The sequence below is a fragment of the Frieseomelitta varia genome, unplaced genomic scaffold (genome assembly GCF_011392965.1).
Source record: "Frieseomelitta varia isolate USP_RPSP 00005682 unplaced genomic scaffold, Fvar_1.2 scaffold_827, whole genome shotgun sequence".
Lineage (NCBI taxonomy): Eukaryota > Metazoa > Arthropoda > Insecta > Hymenoptera > Apidae > Frieseomelitta > Frieseomelitta varia.
The window spans coordinates 205,189-225,187 of NW_025110620.1; the positions used below are offsets into that span (position 1 = coordinate 205,189).

The 19,999-nt window shown below is 39.0% G+C and overlaps 3 protein-coding genes across 9 annotated transcripts in view; 2 read left to right on the forward strand and 1 right to left on the reverse strand.

Annotated features, from left to right (window-relative positions):
- Positions 1-6,856, forward strand: part of LOC122536381 (5-hydroxytryptamine receptor 2B) — a 65,535-nt gene extending 58,679 nt beyond the window's left edge. Inside the window, exons 6-8 of the mRNA XM_043668711.1 lie at positions 2,010-2,225; positions 4,893-5,189; positions 6,556-6,856. Of these exons, the coding sequence (XP_043524646.1) occupies positions 2,010-2,225; positions 4,893-5,189; positions 6,556-6,796 (754 nt within the window). The 3' untranslated portion in view covers positions 6,797-6,856. The remainder of the gene's footprint in view (positions 1-2,009; positions 2,226-4,892; positions 5,190-6,555) is intronic.
- A 3,132-nt stretch (positions 6,857-9,988) lies between these two features.
- LOC122536382 (heterogeneous nuclear ribonucleoprotein K) overlaps positions 9,989-19,999 on the reverse strand; it is a 90,797-nt gene continuing 80,786 nt past the window's right edge. For all 3 annotated transcript variants that reach the window (XM_043668713.1, XM_043668712.1, XM_043668714.1), the window contains 5 exons: positions 16,838-16,966; positions 15,880-16,300; positions 15,450-15,604; positions 15,169-15,338; positions 9,989-12,975 (listed from right to left, as the gene is read on the reverse strand). In XM_043668713.1, the coding sequence (XP_043524648.1) occupies positions 12,948-12,975; positions 15,169-15,338; positions 15,450-15,604; positions 15,880-16,300; positions 16,838-16,966 (903 nt within the window). In that variant the 3' untranslated portion in view covers positions 9,989-12,947. The remainder of the gene's footprint in view (positions 12,976-15,168; positions 15,339-15,449; positions 15,605-15,879; positions 16,301-16,837; positions 16,967-19,999) is intronic.
- LOC122536383 (cytochrome b5-like) overlaps positions 19,379-19,999 on the forward strand; it is a 3,654-nt gene continuing 3,033 nt past the window's right edge. For all 5 annotated transcript variants that reach the window (XM_043668715.1, XM_043668717.1, XM_043668720.1 and 2 more), the window contains exon 1: positions 19,379-19,489. The gene's annotated coding sequence lies outside the window, so the exon portion shown is untranslated. The remainder of the gene's footprint in view (positions 19,490-19,999) is intronic.

Sequence of the window (19,999 nt, forward strand, 5' to 3'; positions counted from 1 at the left end):
GTGCATGTAGAAGTTTCGTTAGAACGTTGATAAAATTCGTATGTATATATATATATGAATTTTACTCCATTATACCTTTGTCATTCTTTCATTTTACGACGAACGTTTGTAACTTTCTCTTCCACTCTTTTCGCTATCTTTCTCATTGTTAGAGTAGTAGGACCATGCACGTGCATACGCATATAGCGAGTCTCAGCCGTTTAATTTTCTATTCTCTTTCAGTTTCACTTGGTATCTTCGCGTACATTTTCTGGTTTTAATCTTCCTTTCAGGGCCCCGGCTAAAAGCTCGGCTGTGTCCGAATCTTCGCACATCTCTTCATTTTTACTTTCATTAACTTTTTCATTACTTCTCCTCCACATTCATTTTTTCTTCCTTCCTCCCTATGCATATTTCTTCGCAGCAATTCTCGTTAATCGCCCCTCTGCTTTCGTCTTACCATTTTTTCCCGCTAAACTTATTCGCGCATGTTACACGAACACGTGGCTAAATAGCTAAAAATTCATTGGAACATTATTCTTTAATTACGGGAAATCTTTAATTACGTTATTACTTACGTTTGCAGGCTCGAGATGTAAGGAATTTACATATTCTGCATTACAATAAATATTTTATCAATCGTAGAAACATTTTAGAATACAATAAAATAAATTTTGAAAATAGCGGCTTCAGGATTCAAAATCCACAGTCCAGACTTATTGTTGAAAGATTTGTTTTTCTCTCTTTTTCTTTAACAAAATTATAACAGTTTAAATTCTTAATATCCGATTATCAATGGTGGACAAGTTTCTTGTCGCTTTCTATCTCAATTGCATTCATCTTCGTTTCGAGCTACGCACGCAAATGTCATTAACGCGCGAACAACCGAATGTTGCTGATCACTGCGCCGTTAAGTGAGCGACCGGCTCTTTAATCGCGTCAATTAACTTAATGCAGTATCTTCGTGCCACCGTACGTAATTCAACAGTCCTGCAATTCAACAGACGCATTAATGGAATTAAAAATCTTTGTTGTTAGTCGTCTCTCATTTCACTCCGCGATCCGCTAAATTGAAAGGGTTGAGACAAAATTACTGGGATAAAAAATTGCGGTTAGAAAAAAGCCGGCGTGGAAAAAATAAAAGATAGTAGCGCGATCAATTTTTCCTTTTTTTTTTTTCTATTTTATTTAATCCCGCAGGGAAGTGGTTAGTAGCGTGGTCTCCTGTTGGCAATTTGGCTCCCTCGTGGTTTTCGCGCTTATAACAAAAATAATTACGGGTAAACGGTGCATTTTTCTACAGAGAAAGATGTGACACAAAGTTGTCGCTAGTAATGAACATAAATATATAGTAGATCCCATTGTTCGAATGTTTTATGTTCTATTATTTGCTTTTTCTTGCACTAAATCATTCTATATGATTATCATTACATGTTTGACACGTTCTTCGCGATTGCAGAACTTACTAAGATACGAGATACAAGATTTTGACCTAAAAAAGGATAACAGACGTTTCGTTTATGAGTATAAATTTATCTTAGATATAATTTTCCTGCGCACTGAAACGAAAATGACGAGGGTGTGCCTTACGAAAAGAATGTAACTCTACAGAAGTACGTACACGCTTAGCAATTCAACAATTTAAAAATTATAAATACGAAAGACGGCGGATCTTTTTCATAGACAACGAAACTTAATATAACTGCTCGACTTCTGACCTCTAATATAATACCAAAAAATTATTTCCACGACTTTCGTTATGGGGCCACGTTACATTGACAATCTGCCGACTGACGAAACAAATTTTAAAATGAAATTAAAAACTGGTTGGGCGAACAGAGGACGTTGTTGAACTATTTAACCGTTCCGACGAAACTCTCCATGCACGGTTTATTAACGCAACATTGCTGTCCGCAAGGACGTCCACGCAATTCGCTGCGACCGGTAACTTGTTCTCACGAAACGGCGGTAGTTTTGCAGTTTAACTGAATTAAACGCGGGGGTTCTCTGTCCCGTTGCAAATATCACAGGTGCAAGAGCGCGAGGCAGAGCAAGCACCGACCGCAGCTGAATTTCGCCGTGAACGGCGCGAGCAACCCGACCGGAAGTACGACCGGGACGAAACTGGCGGCGAAAGTGGATCAGGCCACACAAACGCCGGAGAACATAGCCCGCGAGACAAGGAACTTCACTCTGAGGGCCCTCAAGCTGCAGCTGAACGTCGCCCCCAACACCTTAAATCTCAGGTAGATTTCATTCTCTCTCTCTGTCCTCTCGATCGTTGTGAAATATTCGGTACACGACGACGACGAACAAACTCGAAAGAAAAAAAAAAAAAAAAAAGCGCTCACTTTGACGGCTCGTTCGAGAGCAATTTCCCAAATTGAGCAAATCTCGCGGGATTAACGAAGTTGGACCATGGAAAATTCAGTCTTGATTGGGACTGTTCGTCTCGAGACCGATGCCACGTTTTCCTTTTAATTTCGGGGGACGTTGAAAAATTATCGATACTTTGAGATACTTGTAACTTCGTGAAAAAGAATCGTATAGTAAAGTGATCTTCAATCTTCAAGATTGAGACGAGTTTATGGAAACGATTTTTTTCGTATTGTACATGTTATCCCGATCTCCTTCTTGCATTTTCGTGAAGAAAAGATATTTATTTCTGAGATGAAGTATCTTTGAAATCGTGTAAAAATGTTTTTGAAAAAAATGAATTCGATATCTCCATCTCCAGTTTCTCTAGCTATTCTTTAGATAATTTCTCATTGAATCAACGAATACTTTCCACACTCATCGCAGTGCTGGATATTTTCGAAAACTGAAATATGATAGAATTATTGTAGAATTGATAGTAAACGAATAAGAACAAAAAGCACGCAGGCGTTGAAATACTCCAAACGTTCAATTAAATATAAATTGTTAACAAATGATCGTTTCGTTATAGATGTTAATTTTGTACTATTGTGTCAGTTTAATAGGGACAAATCAAGTTGGAGAAAACGAGAAACTAACGAGAATTAAGTACCACGTAGGGTATAAAGGATTAGAAAAAAACCTTAAATGTCCGCTGTTAGAAGAATTCTCTCTGTTTCTACTTCCACAGCTGCTGTTCCAATTGATAATGACAACGCGAAATCTTTCACATAGTTCACGCGACGCGTCACGATCGATTTCGAGGGAATTTACTTCACCGTCGAAAGTTTCTCAATCTATCTCTGCCTCGAAGTGTTCGTTACATCTCGAATAAAAAAAAAGTGGAATCAGAACGATGCGCGACCAATTTTATCCGGAACGTTTGTCGGCCCATTGACAAAGTTTAACAGAGCGAGAGCGACGCCGCCGGCTGGCAGATATCGTTGGCCCATCAAAATCCTTGAAACAGGATTGTACGTGAAACGAATCACGGCCGCGAGAGACACGAGAGGATTAGTCCTGATGGCACGAAAAGCCATTTGCATGTGCAAATGCTGACCGATTCGAGACGCGGCCGTTTCGCGAATTTCGAATCAAAACGGACAAACACGGGAATCCTTGTACTTTTGGGTGATTGCACGTCTTGGAATGATATTTGTTTCCAAAGTGGAGGCCTTCGGGCGAGAATCGTTGTCAGATTCCGGAAGGCGAGGGCCGAGTAAAAGCAACGCTTTTAAAATCTCGATAGGAGCTTTTACTCAGCAGTTACACGTTTAGAGTTGTCCCCGACAAGCGTTGTATAAAGTTAGACGGAAAAAAGAGAACAAAACTATTGAGCTACTTTTACGGCTGACATATGATATATATAATTGTATTGTGCGTAATTAATCGAACACTTGGTGAAATTTTATCGAAAGCTTGATGCTTTTGCAACGTTTTGTTACTGACGTTCATTTTCTGCACTTTTTCAAGTTTCGTATTCATTTTGAATAAATAAGATGCTCTGTGCGAACTTTTTCGATCTGATTCACATGTCGTTTCCGTTCGAAGAAAGTGATAAGAGACGCGAGTTATCGTTTTAAAAATGTTACAGAGATTGTCCCTGACTGATTACGAGAATCTTATTCGTTGATCTTTATAATTTGGTAAGAAGGAATACAATAAAGGAAAATAATATCTAATTCTGTTCAAAATCAATCGCTTTCGCTTCTTCTCAGAAACTTACTTCCTCAAGTTCTGCCGCTTTCTTCGCGAAGGCACGATGTTTCAATCGTTCCAAAATTTCAATAGAATAGACAGACATACATATAAAATCATTCTGCAGAAACTTCAGTCAGCTAATTATTATATTATAATATTAACTATTCTTTTTATCGATATGTTAATTGAAGATCATTAATTTAGTAATATATTGTATTAAATTAAGATTAAATTAAAGAGTACGCACAATAATTTGCATATATATATTTTTGGAAGAGGAGCTCAAGAAAGAAATAACATGAGAGAATCTAGGGAAAATGCAAACGTGCACAATGACTAATATTTGAAAATAATGACTATTCGCGATCGTGATTTGGCGTTTGCAAAAAATTACGTCGGTGATCTAACGTCCGACATATCGACAACTATATAATATCTGAGAAAGTCGAATGTCCGATATACCGACGGTCTCTCTCTTCTTTCTGTTTTCAGTAGCTTGAGCCTTTATTTGATTTGATTAACTTCGAAAATATCGGACCTACAATAATTTTATATGAAAATATGTAAAATTAAACTTCGCCTGGCGATTTAAATTCGTCCACAAGCGAAGAGGGATTTAAATGTCCTTAGAAAGTTAATACGTAACATCTTGTCTAGGAGGAACTTCTTCCCCAAACTAATTTCAATATCAATATTGTAATGAATACCAACCGCAATGTCAGCGAGATATTATGAAAAAATTCCTCCGCGACAGGTTCGGTTTTCATTCGGAAGCTCAGAAAACTTGTAATTTCCAGGTTTCTCGCGGGACGAACGAAGAGAAGATCGTTGGCTGCGAATGCCGTGGCAACGGAGCAAAAAGCCAGCAAAGTGCTTGGATTGGTTTTCTTCACGTTCGTCCTCTGCTGGGCGCCATTTTTCCTCTTGAATATATTCTTCGCTGCCTGCCCCGAGTGCTCGGTACCGGTACACGTGGTCGACACGTGCCTCTGGCTTGGTTACGTGTCCTCCACTATCAATCCGGTGATCTACACGATCTTCAACAGAACGTTTAGGGCTGCGTTCGTCAGACTGCTTAAGTGCAAGTGTTCAGGGTGAGTGGAAGTTATTTTGTGTTTATTTCAGGTGATCGAAGTTGAGTCGAACGCTGTGGGAAAGAATTTTATATAGAGTAGTATTGACTCACGTGAAGATATTAATGCCACTGATTTGTCGTACAGGGCTCGACGAGGTCTGTCAATTTTTAAATTAATCTTCAAGTGGTTAGTTTAAGTTCCATTTTAATTTAATAGCTTGAGTTTATGTTCAATTTGCACCGAATTGTATATAAATTCCTCTCTGCAGAATCAAAAGCATAACGAGATTGTAGAGAATACATAAAATTCCAGATAATAATAAAGATTATATTAACGTATGGTACAATTAGTAAAATAATTGGAATTAAATTTGAAATTAAATGGAACTAAACGATCCTGATGGTCTAAACTAGAAAGACTCTACATCTACTGATCATTGAATTAGAATCAGTTAATATTTTTAATGTTTTACATGTTTTTAGTAGAATTGGAGGATTTGAGGAAAATTTAATCACAAGTTTTATTAATCATTGAGCGACGATATAGTACTAATAATTAATATCTTATCATACATTATTATTCTTATTATTTATTACCATAAAATGTATGTATATTGACAAATGATTAAAGGGTACTCTGGATTTCTAAAAGTGTATTATTACACTGTAAAAAAAAAAAAAAAAACACAGTAGATATGATAGAATAGTGGAAGTACCTATGAAGTGTATATCTCAAGGGGTGCATGATGAAAAAAACAAATGAAAGAAACAAAAATTACTGACTTAAAAATGTGCAAAATTTTGCAATTACTTTGGTAATTAATTGAAACGAAACTTATTAAGCTAAAAGTCTTCAATCTTACTAAAAAACACGCAAGACGTTGACAATTGAGAATGATCCTAATTTAGTGGTCAGGAGATTGTACCCTCCTCTCGCAGAAATTATCTTTTCACTCAGCGTTCACTCAGATAAATTTTCAAGTCTCGACTCAACATAACAACCTCACTTCGTTCCTTGAAATTCCATCGATCTCTCTTTGTTTCTCGAAGTTGCCAAGTTTCGCTCAAAGCTTCCACGTACTTCGTCGAGTACAGAGAAAAAAAAGAAAAAGAAGTAAACGAAATAGACATCAAAAGAGGATCCACGCTTTCCTTGAGAAAATTTCTTTCTACGAGAAGTAAACCGATCTACGCGAAAATATCAGCAAAGGACACAGAGGACCGGAGAGTATGGGAACGAGACATCGGGCTATTAAATCCCGTAGCACGTTCCACGGTCCTATCGTAGACGGAGCGGAGAAAGCTCGGGGGACGTTTCTCTAACGTTTCCACGACCTTATTACTCTTCTTTAATATATGTACCTGCAGGGAGAAACGTTTTCTAGGTCAGCGAGGCCGGCGAGATATCGCTCGGTGACGGAAGGTGGACGCAACGCGATGAGCCTGTGCACCCCGACCGCACTTCCATTGGTCATTAGTCTTCAGGGTACGCCGCTGTTGACGCCGACACCGAATCCGACGGCCACGCCGGCCTCAGGAAGCTCCTACGTGACGGTGATGCATCGCACGCCAACTTCCCTTTACCGTGACACTTTCCATCAGCACGAGCACGATCAGAATTGTTGAGGAGAACAAAGTGTTCCAGGAAACGCGATCCAGCGCCACTCGAACGTCTATGATTCCCTTTATCGAGGCACTTGTTCCTCGACCTTGCTTCGCGAGTGCATCGCGGGGGCCGGTGCTCGTCGAAAGTAGCAACCAAGTCTCAATGAACACGGGTCATTAATTTCGCGGTTGGACACTATTTTTGTCAGTAACGAAACGTTTACGTGTGGTAACGTCGCACACCTCAGCTTTCGTGCGTACCGTTGCGGAAATCGAACGTCAGCGGACTACCATTAACGCTGGGAACTACCGATGATTTATTTCTTCTCTTCTCTTTTCTTTTTTCTTTCCTTTGCGAATGTTTCTATTCTGTACGTGCAAAACATTTACATTCTTTTAGCAGGTGTGAGAATAATAGTGGTCAATCTTGGGGATTTCCGTCGGAGATAAATTAGAGAAACTTTATAATACAATGAGGGAGTGCACGAGCTTTTATTTGCGCGTTTTACGAGAAATTACTTAAATCTCACTAAAAATCTGCAAGTCTAACAAAAATTACGAGCTGATCGTTGTTTTTGATTATTTTGGTAGTTCTAGTGTTAATGAAGTTAGGAGAGGTGACAAATATGTACATCCTTCTGGCCAAAATTATGAATAATATTAATACGTATGTTTATTCATACAGCGTTAATACAACATGAGTTTATATCTCTTTGGGTCGATTTCAGATACAGACTCTATTATTGAAAATTTAAAGTAAATGGAATCGATTAACTATGAAATGATTGTTAGATCCATGTTGATTAAGATTTCTTTTCTTGCTCGTTTTGATTAATGTTACATGCTCCTAAAGAATTTAATCGAAACTTAAATCTTTGACTGTATCTTTTGTTCATATACTGTTAAATTTTTGTAGTAGGACTATCATCAATTTGAAGGATAATTTTTTATAATGGAATATATTTCTTGTGAAATTCTTTCAACTTGGTCGAAACGTGGTCCAAAAGTTTTAACTTTTCATGTTGGATAAATTTAAAGTACAATAAAACAAATTTTGATTGTCAACTCGAAACAATCCTATTTGTAATAGAATGGTTTCAATTAGACAACTGAAAATTCGATCCAACACTCGTTTCGACTTAATTTTTTGGCTGTTTTGATCGATAAAATTTCTATCAGAAATATCATCAATTTGAAATTTCCTAATAGACATTTCAACTTGATTTCTTGCGTCAGATAAATAATTATTTCTATTAAAAATATAAATAACGACACAGTTTAAAAATTGTTGATATGTCACAATCTTTTATGTTCTATAAAGATTTTTTTTTAACAGAGATGTTTCCAAAAATATCTTCGAAATTCGACCCGAAAAGTTTCGACCTAAATTCTTAATAAAATTCCTCTGTCAAAGATATTGTCAAATCGAGTTGGAACAATTTCCTCGTTCAATTTCATCTTCAACGGGTGTGCGTACTCTCCGTGTATTATATATGTGTAAAGAGTAGGAGTAAATTAAACTGGGAAATCTCCGCGGGACAATAGCGAAATAAAAATAAGAGATAAATACGAAAAAAGGACTGCAAATCACTCGCAGCTATTTGTTTTTTGCTGTTTGATCGTAATGCGAGCGTTTGAGTGTTTTATCGTAGCCGCGAATAAAAAGCGAACAAGACATTTTCAACTGACGTTGACACGACAATGGATGACATTGACGTTGATACCTGGCGCAAAATTTCCCTCTCCCTCCCCCAACCTCACCCCTTGTGTCTTTTCATGCTCAATCGTGGCCAAAAGAAAGCCAGCCAGAGAGAATTGTGTAATCCCGAGCTACGAAGGACATATGTTACTACGTGAATGTGATAAAACTCTTTGTATTCATTATTTCCTTTTTTCGTGCGAACGAATGCAAACAGATTGATGTTCAGGTGTTTCGTTGAGCCAAAGATTATCCTTTTAAATCGAAACGTATACCTGTAGCGTAAGTATGGTTGTTATAAAGAACTAGTAAGTAAAACTGCATGGAATAAAGAGGGATATAGCGACGTACCGATTCTCTCATTGTAACGATCGTACGAATTCTTTGTTCACTGATCCTACGCTACTTTCTCTTTAACCCATCAAGGACCAACGTTACGTTCCCTGCTAATTCTTTTCAATCGATTTGTATCATTAAACACAATGTTTTCTATATCGTAGCTGTGACAAGAAGTTCTGTATACTCGTTTTTAATATTCTCTCGTTGCTATGTCTTCGACAGTCAGTCACGAATGTCTACATTATACATCAGAGAATATTTGATCCTGAAGGTGTACAAAGTATTTTCTTATTTATTGTTACAATTATAATCAGACTATGTTTTCGATTTAAACAAGAGTGAGTTTAGAATTTTAATTAACAAATTAATTAAGATCCATATAAAATGTCCAAAATCTTTCCTGTTATCTGTCTTAAATATTTGAAATTTCACAAATATGTACGTATCTGTGACTGGCTGGTAGGTTCTACAATTTTACAAAATTTCAAGAAATCGAATTAGTCATAACATCTCTGTAATTTGTAGCTTGGTTCTTAATGGGTCAATACACGCCGATAAAAATACATACTATCGTCTGTGATATCGACGGAAAAAATTTCTTTACCCTGCTGTGGGCGTAGAAATTTGTCCGTAGAAGAGTTATTTAATTAATAAAACGATAGCCAGAATGAACAATGTCAAACATAGCGTTCCGTTTGTCTAGAACCTTGTCGACTTCGAAACCCAACATCTTCGAAAACTTTAAGAAAAAAAGTCGACGAAACCATAGTTTCCAACCAGGAACAAAAGTCATTCCCACTTTACTTTCATTTGTACTAACTTTTATTTGACAAATAAAAAGTATCCATTACAAATAATTGTAAACTGTATATCTTATATAATACACACATCGCGATACGAGCGAGATTACGATTTTCTCTCTCTCTCTCTCTCTCTCTCTATTTCTCACACTTTCGTGCATATATTTTCATTTTAATTGTGTACACACGCCACTCTCTCCCTCTCTTTCTCTCTCTCTTTCTGTTTCAACTTTGTTCAACCCTGCATTGATTACAATTACAAACTTTCTTCCATCGTGTCTTCCCTTGCCATGCACACACACGGAAACACACACACCAGTTTCTCTCTCTCTCTCTCACGCATTTCGTGTGTGTATATGTATGTATATGTATTTATGTATGTCTCTCTGTTTTGTTGCCTGTTTCTCGTCTCTAACTCTTATTACGTAAATCGATCTCGGGGCAATGAGAAAGCATCCCGCCTCTCTTCCAAGGAAAAAGAAAAAAAAAAAAGAAAGGACGAAAGGCGCCATCAATTCGCCAGTCGCGGGAAAAAAGAGACGAATTTATCATCGACACTGTGTGACGACAACGACGAAATAAAGAAAAAAGAAATTGCACGTCGCGTGGCAAAAACTACGAGCGCTTCGTAGGGAAATGCAACGAAACATTTGGAACTTTCGAGGAAATCGCAATTCAATCCCCAGGTAAATGCCGATGGCTCGGCAGCGCGGAAGAAAAATGAACCGAGTATAAATCAGAATCGCCGTGGCGAACGGAAGAGAAGTCCCGCCAATGGTAGACGTTTCTCATTTCCCCCGACACCGCGAAAAAGACGGTACAATCGATCGTGAGTCGAACGAAAATGCACGCGCCTCTCCTGTTCGAGATCACGCGGACGTAAATGGTTTCCTTTCCATTTCACACTTCTTTTCATACATCTTTTTTTTTTCTTTTTCTTTCTTTCCTTTTTTTCTTTTTTTTTTTTTTACTTTTTCTTTGTTTTTGATCTTCGAGGTGTACACGACGCTTGCGAGAGTGGACCGTCGGAAAGAGGAGGGTGGCGGGGCGGAGGGGTGGTGGATTCGGTCATTCTTATTAAACCTAAGAGAAGAGGGCGGCTCCGTGTGACGACCGGCGCCGGTCGTTTGATCGAGATGCGTTAAAAAAATGCCCTTCGTAGCGTCATCCAAACCCATACTTTTTTTTTTTCTTTTTTCTTTCTTTTCTCGGGCTCGCGATTTCGCTTCTTTTCTTCTATTTCCGTTTCGTTACGTGGCTAGATATACTATCGTGGAACGGAGAAGAGAGAGGGGGTATTATATAAGGATGTTGACAGTATCTCCTGTGGAGGAAGGGAAAGAGGGCGAGTTCGTTCTAATTCGAGGGCGGCTTTTCCTCGTTTTCGTCAACCTTGCTTCTCCATTTTCGATGGATCTGTCTTTCGAAAGTTCGCGCGCACGCACGCGCCCTCGTTCGAGTTGCAACCCCCTAAAAGAGAACAACCGTGTGACTCGTCGCTGGGCGCAACATATAAAAGTCTCGGAGGAAACGTGATGAAAAATCGTAGGGGTTCGAAGTATCGCAAAGAGGACTCGTGACAATTTACAAGGAAATTTGGTTAATTTGTTTTCTGCAAGACTCGGGCATCGGGCGTGCCACGCGAACGGATCATCACGGTGTTCCCTTTCGGAAGTACGAACCTGATATTCGATGTTTGTCAAACCTTTCATTTGGATACACTGGATATCCCGTATAAACGCGATAAAATTTTCCTTTCTTTTCGTCGCTTCGTTTACTCTTCTTCTTCGTCTTCTCGCCGGCGATCATAAGATACAGAGACTTTTTGTACGTCGTGAAAAGTGACGTATATGTAATATAATATATATATATGTATATGTATATATTATAGCGCATTCGTCGTTCTTAAGGTTCTAAACATTTTTCAAGTATGCCTTCAGTTTCCATTTAAACGTGTTACCTATTTAGTTTCTAAGACGCAGCATCGTCAGACTTCGTTGCAAGTTTCCCTTTTGATTCAACATCTCAATATTATATAGCGATATTTCCCAATGGAGTTGCACCTCTCTAATAGTGTAGCTTTATCGCTCTCTATTATTAGAATTCTTACACGCTTAACAGTTATACCGCGGAAAAAATGGGTCGCCAACACTCGTTCACGCGCTCGATTTGTGAAATTCATCAGAGTGTTTACGATTAATGCAAAAATTACTCTTCTTAACCTTACGATAGTTAATAATAATGAAGTTATCGTTAGTTAATGCAGCAGTAGCAGATGGTCGTTTGACGATTGGAAAAAGGGAAGCGATATCGTTTGCGATTTTTTATCTCCTTCTGTATTATGTTTCTTCTCGCTTTCGTTTCCGAAATGTATTATGTACAAAAAATTTCCGCGCATTACGTAGCGTTTCTCTTCGGTCACGGTTCACTCGACAATCTCTCCCTCCCTTCGATCTTTACCGCTACATTTTCCAGATTTTCAGCTTCTGTCTGATATTTAATCATTTGCTGTCAGAAACCACCATCGATCTTGCGAAATTTGCGAATCTTTCTCCAGAATAGGAAAGGAAGAGTTTCTTTCATTTTTTTGCAAGGTTTCTGCAGCAAAACAGCGAAGAACAAAAAATACAGAGAACATGTGCGTTTTTATGTTTGACTTCTACAGGGATTAGAAAAAAAAAAAAAAAATTGGAAATAAAACGAGTGGGAAATAAAAGAAGAAAAAAAAAAATGATTGTATCAAAGCTCATCCAGAGCTATGAAAAAAAGCACACGATATAAAATGTTTGGAAAAAATAACTAAAAAAAAAAAAGAGAAAAAATGCATAAGATCGAGAACGATCTCAGGCGTAGAAACAGTGCTGTTCTTTGGCCTTTTTCGCTCGAGGAGGCTATTCCTCGAATGCCAATTCCAAGATTCTCAGCTCGTGAAGGCAGGCAGACGAGTGTTTCATTACGAACTTATTCGTAACTCCGTATAATCAAGTGGAAAAAGTCTATAAAATAGACTGTCTCTCCTTGCTCCTTGCTTTTTGACCGATTAATATTTATTGAGAACATTTTTTTTTCTGATTTCATTTTCTTTTTCTTTTTTTTTTCTTTTTTTCTTTTTTTTTTTTTGTCTCGCAAATGCACAAGGAGAAACGCCAAGCATATGTGATATTATTTTGTTTTTTTTCTTTTTTTTCTTTTTCGATGAAAAAAGGCTTCAAGAATTCTCGTCGTATTATTTTTGTTTGTTTAATCGGTCTTCATTTTTCGCGCGAAGAAGTATCTCTAAAAAAATTATAAACGCATCTTTGGCTCCCCCCGAATGCTTCCTTTACACCACATTTTAATAATGGTCTGCATTCTCGTGCACGCTGCAACAAAAGATCACCAGAAATATCTTATTAGTAACAGATAACTAATATTCGTACGATTGGTTGAACCAATACAGCTTAACTTGTAAAATGATTAGTCGATATGTACACGCAGACAGAATTGATGAAAAATTTTGGATACATTTTTACTGCATTTCTATTTCACATCTACGTGTTAATCTTTGAATACTTTCCCACCATACTACATAATTCCCTGTACACAATGTGCCAAAATATTGTATGTTGATATTTAGATCTACGTGTATCCCAATTTTTAATCCTTAATATATACCATTCTTCTTATTTCAATCATTTTTCCTTCATACCTAGGCTATTTCTTACATCAAAAGTATAACAAACACACGGTATATTAACTACATTTATTTCCATCTATCATTCAAACAACACACGCAATCCCTAATCTTATTTTAGCCACAGTCAGATCCGACTTGTTAAAAATTTACTTCAAATTCAGAACACGTTCCCTGCGACATCCACGCGTAATACAACAAGAGATGTCTGCTGTTCGTACAAGCTTGAAAGAAAGAAAAGTTACTATTAGATTGCGCAACGCGGAAGATGGTCACGCGAACGATGGAGGCCGCCAGCGGGATTTGATGTTAGTTCCAGAAAAGCAGGAGATTCTTGGGAACAGAAGCCGACGATCGCGAGCGCCTTTGTAGGATGATTAGTGATTCTTTGTTATATCGAAAGTAGAACAACAAAATCACTAGTCTTCCATGCAACGGCGCTCGATATTTTTTCCCCCTTTGTTTGTTTAACTCTTGCTGAGCTTTAAGTGGTAGCAGTAGCAGTAGCAGACGTGTGTTTCTCCAACCTTGTGTCCACCTTCGACTTCCTTCACCTTCGCGACGATCAAACCATTTTTCCACGCCTGTTCTCACTTTTTCTCACGTTTTTCTTCTCGGTTTTGGTTAGTTCGGGGACGTTTTTGGTTAGTTCTTCGTGCGGGATGAAGTGCGATTCGATGCGAGCACAAGCAGAAGTTAGTCTCTCCCTCTAAGTCTCGGTGGCGATTTCGCTTGCCGGAAGTTGGACGCTCCTGGACGCGCGACGACAAGCCAAAGATGTTAAAAGCGATGATGTGAAGAGCGATTTGATATCCGAAAATCAATTTACCGTTTCGTCACGCAATGTCTGGGCACGAGCCTCGATTGCAATTTACAAACACGTCCGTGCAATCTTTTCAGTTTGTTCGACGTTCAACCCCTTAAGGACTCGCTGAATTCCAACCCTTCGAGCGCTCGAAACTGTCAAACGTTGAAGAGTTTAACACTGAACGAGAGATACGAAACAAGTTGAGAATGAAATAAATTCATTTTTGAATCTCCAATAACTACACCAATTATTTTATTATACAATACTCTTGTACGTACTGAACGCTCAAAGGGTTAAACTGCGCCGAAAAGTAAGAGCTTCGTTCTACAAATTTAATCACGAAATATTATTCTTCGAAAAAGAACTCCTATTGCATGTACAAGAAATTATCGATTAATTGTCATTTGATATTTTTTGTAATAATGACGCAATAAAGCGAGACAAAACGAGATTTTCCAAATGTGGATCTACGTAACTTTATTTGTAACTTTTGAATCACATGATGTTACAGAGGATTAAGAAAGAACGCGCGTAAGAGAGTTCTATCCGCTTCAATGTGTGAGATAGAAAAATTTCGGTGGTATTTCTTTTTATGTACAGAGAAAAGCGACGCGTTAAGGGGTTGTTAACAGAATCGATTCACCGTGGAAAACTGACGAAATCGATACTCACGGTGGATATGGAACGCGTGTTTGCGCATTATAAGCTATCCATTGTGACGAGATAAAGCGGTGTTTGTACAGAAAGGCTCCCTATCAACTTTGCAAAGGCTTCGAACACGCACGTTCACGCACCGCAGATTCGTTTGGAAAAAGTTACCTTACAAGCGGATTACACCGTGTGTTCGCCAGTTAAACAGAGTCGCAGAATTAAATGAAAACTCGTTACAAGTGGCACACGCAACGAAACATACCGCGCAACAACGCCAGACACAAGGTGTTAATCACTTGTTAAACCAATGTCAGGATTCGTGTTACATGTTAAAAATGTTTGAAGAGATTGGCGAACATAGCAAGGATACAGATTGAAAGAAACAAGAAAAGGAAAACAAAAAGGTATCGATGGAACAATTACCTCTGTTGAAGCAGGTACTGAGCCATTTGTATCTGACTCGGTAACCCAGTTATAGTGATAATGCGATCGTTACTACCGGACAACGGCTCGTCTATAGTGATTCCGGCGCCACTGTCTGATCTCACTTTCCGGATTCTGGCACCTCCCTTGCCGATAATGGCCCCAGCGAGCTGTCAACGCGAAGAACATTGAACGTTAAACACCACTTTTAAATCACCCATCGATTTAACGCGCTGCAGTTCTTTAATATTTTTTTTTTTTTCTTTTTTTATTCCACTTACGTCCTTGGGAATTGTGACTTGAGTGGTGGTCTTGTTTCCACCCATGTTGCCTTGATTCCCTTGATTGCTACCACCCATGGGTGGACCACTCATGCCCGAGTTAGCACCGCCACCCAAACCGTTTGGCGCGCCTCCTTGCATACCCCATCCATCACCTATGTGAACACAATGATCATAGGAGTGCAGATGTTCTCGAGAGGAAAGCAAACAGTGCCGTTTGCCTCATTTGTTCGAAATTTCTGGCCAAAGGCTCGCCATTAAATCTAACCGCGGTCAAAATTATTTACAGTGCGATATAATTTCAAGCCACTTTGCACGACACTGTCGTGTTAATTTCGAATCTGATCGAAAGGTGGTTTTGGGGAAAAAGAAGTGGTTTTTAGTATTTAATGATCAAGTATAAACAATCCTTAACATTAAAATCCCTAACCATTGTAATTTCCAGCGTACGGTGGCGGGCCACCCCTGTTGCCTCCATAGCCACCTCGTCCACCTTCGTATCCGCCGCCACCAGCGCCGCCTCCTCCGCGAGAATTGCCCCCGTAGCCACGATCCGGTGGCCCGCCAGACATTCCGCCGCCTCCGCTGCCTCCGCCGCGCGGTCCACCTCTAGGTGGCGGTGGAAAGCCGCGATTCATGTCGCCTGGCCCACCGGCACGGTTGTCGCGACGCGGTGGCATACCTCCGCCTCCGCCGCCGCCGCCGCCACCACCACCGCGACCTCCTGGACCACCGAAGCCACCACCTTTTCCTTGGCCACCGTCGCCGGTCCCATAACCGCCGTAATCGTCCGCATAGTAATCGTCGAAGTTGTGCGGATCGTAAGGATTGTTCACACCTTTCAGCGGAGACTGGAATAATCAAAGAGAACGTTTGTCATTGGATTTGATAATTATTTTTTTCCGTTCAAAGAGTCGCTTTCGCGCGTTTCTAAGTTTTCTTTTTCTTTTTTTTTTAAATGAAGAACATACATTTTGCATGAGGAATATGTGCTAATTTACTGTTCAAGAAGCCATAAATCACGTTTCATCAAAAAATACTTGCTATGCAAATACTCCTTTAGTATAAAATTTTCAGTTGATGGAAGATCTGAGTCATTATAATAGAACTATTGATTCACTTAATTCAGGAAATTAAAATCTGTCTGTTTTACTCTTTTCGCGCGATGGATCGCATTGTTTGTTCTATTTTTGCATATTTGAAGTTGTTCGACGTAACAGAGTCTATTTGAAGAAGAAGAAAAATCATTTCATTTTTCTTGTTTCGCGCTTTTAATTTCTAAATGTTTGAATCTGGGAGAGGAATGTAAGGAATTTATTATTTTACGTTTCTAATGTTTACATTTAATTATTAATTAACTGGCAGCAAGATAAAGAATTGAAACTTACGGTTTTAATAGTAGCGATCAGCTCGCGAATGCACTCAATGCACGTGGTCGGCTTGCCACAGATGCTGATCAGCCGGTCGGAGCTGTGAGGACAGCAGTGCGAGTAGATCTTGATCCTCGCTCCGGTTTTCTGCAATATAGAAAAATGAACACGGTTACAAAGACCATACAGCTTAATTTGAAAAATTGCTGAACGAACGAAAACTCGGGGATGATCTCGCGAGTGCCGAGAAGCAACGGAAGCAAAGAAAGTGAAACATCAACCGAGACCGATCGCGGATTGTCGCGTTTCCTTCTCGCTCGATAACTCGAACGTCGCGTCATGGCGATTCTTCAGGCACCAATGGTCGGATCGCGTGCCTCGAGTTGTTTAACAGCCAATCCTCTTGTTTCCCGAGTCTGTGTGCTTTCAAAGACAGGGTCGAGTTAAAAGCGGTAAACGCAGTCATTTGGTTACCTTTCATTCGTCTCGATTCTTTCTCGCCCAACAGGGAACGCGCTCTGATTTTTGTCGAGGAACGTTTCAACGCAATTATCATGCCAAGGTACCTAGTTTCTCGCAGGAGACATTTTTATTTAATGAAAAGGAAGAAAATCACGAAATATCAAAATCGGCGAGTTTCACAAGTATCACACAACATTCTAAATTCTCTGTTTGCGATTTTTCCCTAGCCTCGATCCGTATGTCATTGGCACCGAGCTCGAAACAAAGTTCGAATCGCGTGAGAGAGAGAGCTTCGATGGAATCAGCTATTACTCGCCGTGATAATCGGGAGGGGATCATAATGAAAGGAGAGCCGGTGATTAGGAACGAGCTGGCAGATGTAAAAGGTAATTGCACCTCTGTCGTTCGTGCTCGTCTAGGCCGATGGTCTTCAACGTCAGCGACCACGGCGTCCGAGTCTCTAGATTCTAACGAAGTGGAAAACTTCGCACCCCTTTCTCGATTCCTACACGGGGATACACTGAATTCGGCTAATTACAATTGCCGAAATCTGCCGTTTACTCCTTGAAAATTGCCTTGAAAATTGAACACTTCGCCGAATGGATGGGAGGAAGAGAGAGAAAGAGGAGAGGGACGAGGAAAAAAAATCGACGAAAGGCAATCCAATCTGCAGAGATACGTCCGCGGCGACGGATATTCGACATTGTGTGGAAATTGCACCGTTTAATTACGTAGATCAAAGCGAACGAAGCGTCGTCCGCTTCCCTCGCTTCCATTCATCCGTTTCCGAACGCAGACATCCGGTCACGTAGAACCGGCGGATCGCTTTCACCGGAGACAGAGCCTCGGCTGATCACTGCCAACCCTCTGCCTCCCTCGGTTCCACCTTGTTTCTTTCGAGATATTAAATACTTCCGGCTATCAACCGGCACTTGGACGTTGGTATTTGTTTCGAGACGCTTTCCCGACTCGATCAGCTTCAAATAAATTGCCGGCTTCACGTATTTCCCGTAGAAAGAACGAACGCGGCTATCGTTACGTTCGCAACTGAAGATGAATTAACGAAGAGGAGGATTCAACGTTCCGCACGGCAAGAAATATTAATAACGGGTCGAATGTTAATAAAATCTCTGTCATTTTGAATCAAAGCAAAGGTGAGTTTTAGATTACACGTAAACTGTATGCAAATGAGATACGCGTAAACTGTATGCAAATGAGTTATATAACGTACTGCAAATATGACTGAGCGACATACAGGTAGATCTTTTTTTTTAAAGTAATAAATTTACTTTTTATACAAAAAGGCCATTTTATCGTACACATCACATCGTCAACGGTGTTGCAACTTTTCTATGTACCAAAGAGCTTTTCATGCTTTTTATCCATGAAAGAAATATTCAAACAATAGCAGAAATTCATTATCTTAGAACAACGTTCGCCCGTGTGCGTGATACATAAAAACTTATCACTTATAACTATGAGGTGTAGAAATCCTTTCATTTACTTTTGTGGCTTACACGGAAACAATATGATTATATATTTTTATGCGAAGTAAATAAATTTTATCCGAATATTGTTACGTATATAATTCAGAAATCCATATATTTGCACATCATTTAATTGCTCTCGACGATTTGAGAACACGTAAACATAGAATGTTCTTAGATACATAATAAAATTTAGAAGTAGAGAGCGATCCAGTACTTATTAAGGTTATTCTTTTATAATAGAATTCGCTATTACTATCTGCAGATAATCCCTGAAACCAATATCCCGCGGACACGCGAGTTCCATCGTGATAATATAACACCGCACGAACAAAAACCGTCCTATTACTCGAAAAATCAATACAAAAATCAACTGACAGAGTTCTCTCTTGTTGCCAGATTTTCTCTACAGTGTAAATTTACTATTTATCGTTCCACAGCTTCCCGGAGAACTATACCGACACACCCGATATTAAAAACGATGCGAACACGACTTCGGTAGTTTTATCGATAACGTAGTCCTATTCTGTGTAAATGATTACGCAAACAGATCATGCATTTTCATCGAGTTCGAATAACAGCGAACTTCGACACCGTAAGGAGAAAAAATATGCCAATTCAGTTGGTTCCTAACTTCGACAACAATCACTTCGAATATATATACGTCACAGGAAAAAAATCAAAGTTGTGAATCGCATTGCTTGAAAACTTTCTTTCGCAGGTAAGTTTGTCGATTATTTTAACGCGAGAGTAATAATTTATATCATAATATTATACACACATCGACCGGAAATTTTATAAAATTATGGAGTTAAATGAAAAACGTAATAACAAAGAAATATCATTGCAAATCATTGAGGTTCTCCTTCGTAGCTTCAACATTTAAAATCGAATTGTACGTCGAATACGAATTTTATAATACGTACGATCAATTGATCGAAAAGAATTACTAACGAATTGTTAACGTACTTAACGCGCTTAAAATGTTACTTGTATTTTTATTGCATTATCTTGTTCTCTTATCAAACAAAACGTAAATTTCTTTTATCACTTTGTAAAATCTCGAACTTATTTCAAACAGCGACCAACTAGACCGATAGTCATGATGACGTGGCGGAATACTATTGTTAGTGTATTATAGTTTCCAGAAAAATATTCGAGCTCTGACTCATCAATGTTTAAACGAACGAACTTCGAATGTCGCACAAAATATTCGACTTCCTCAAAAAAA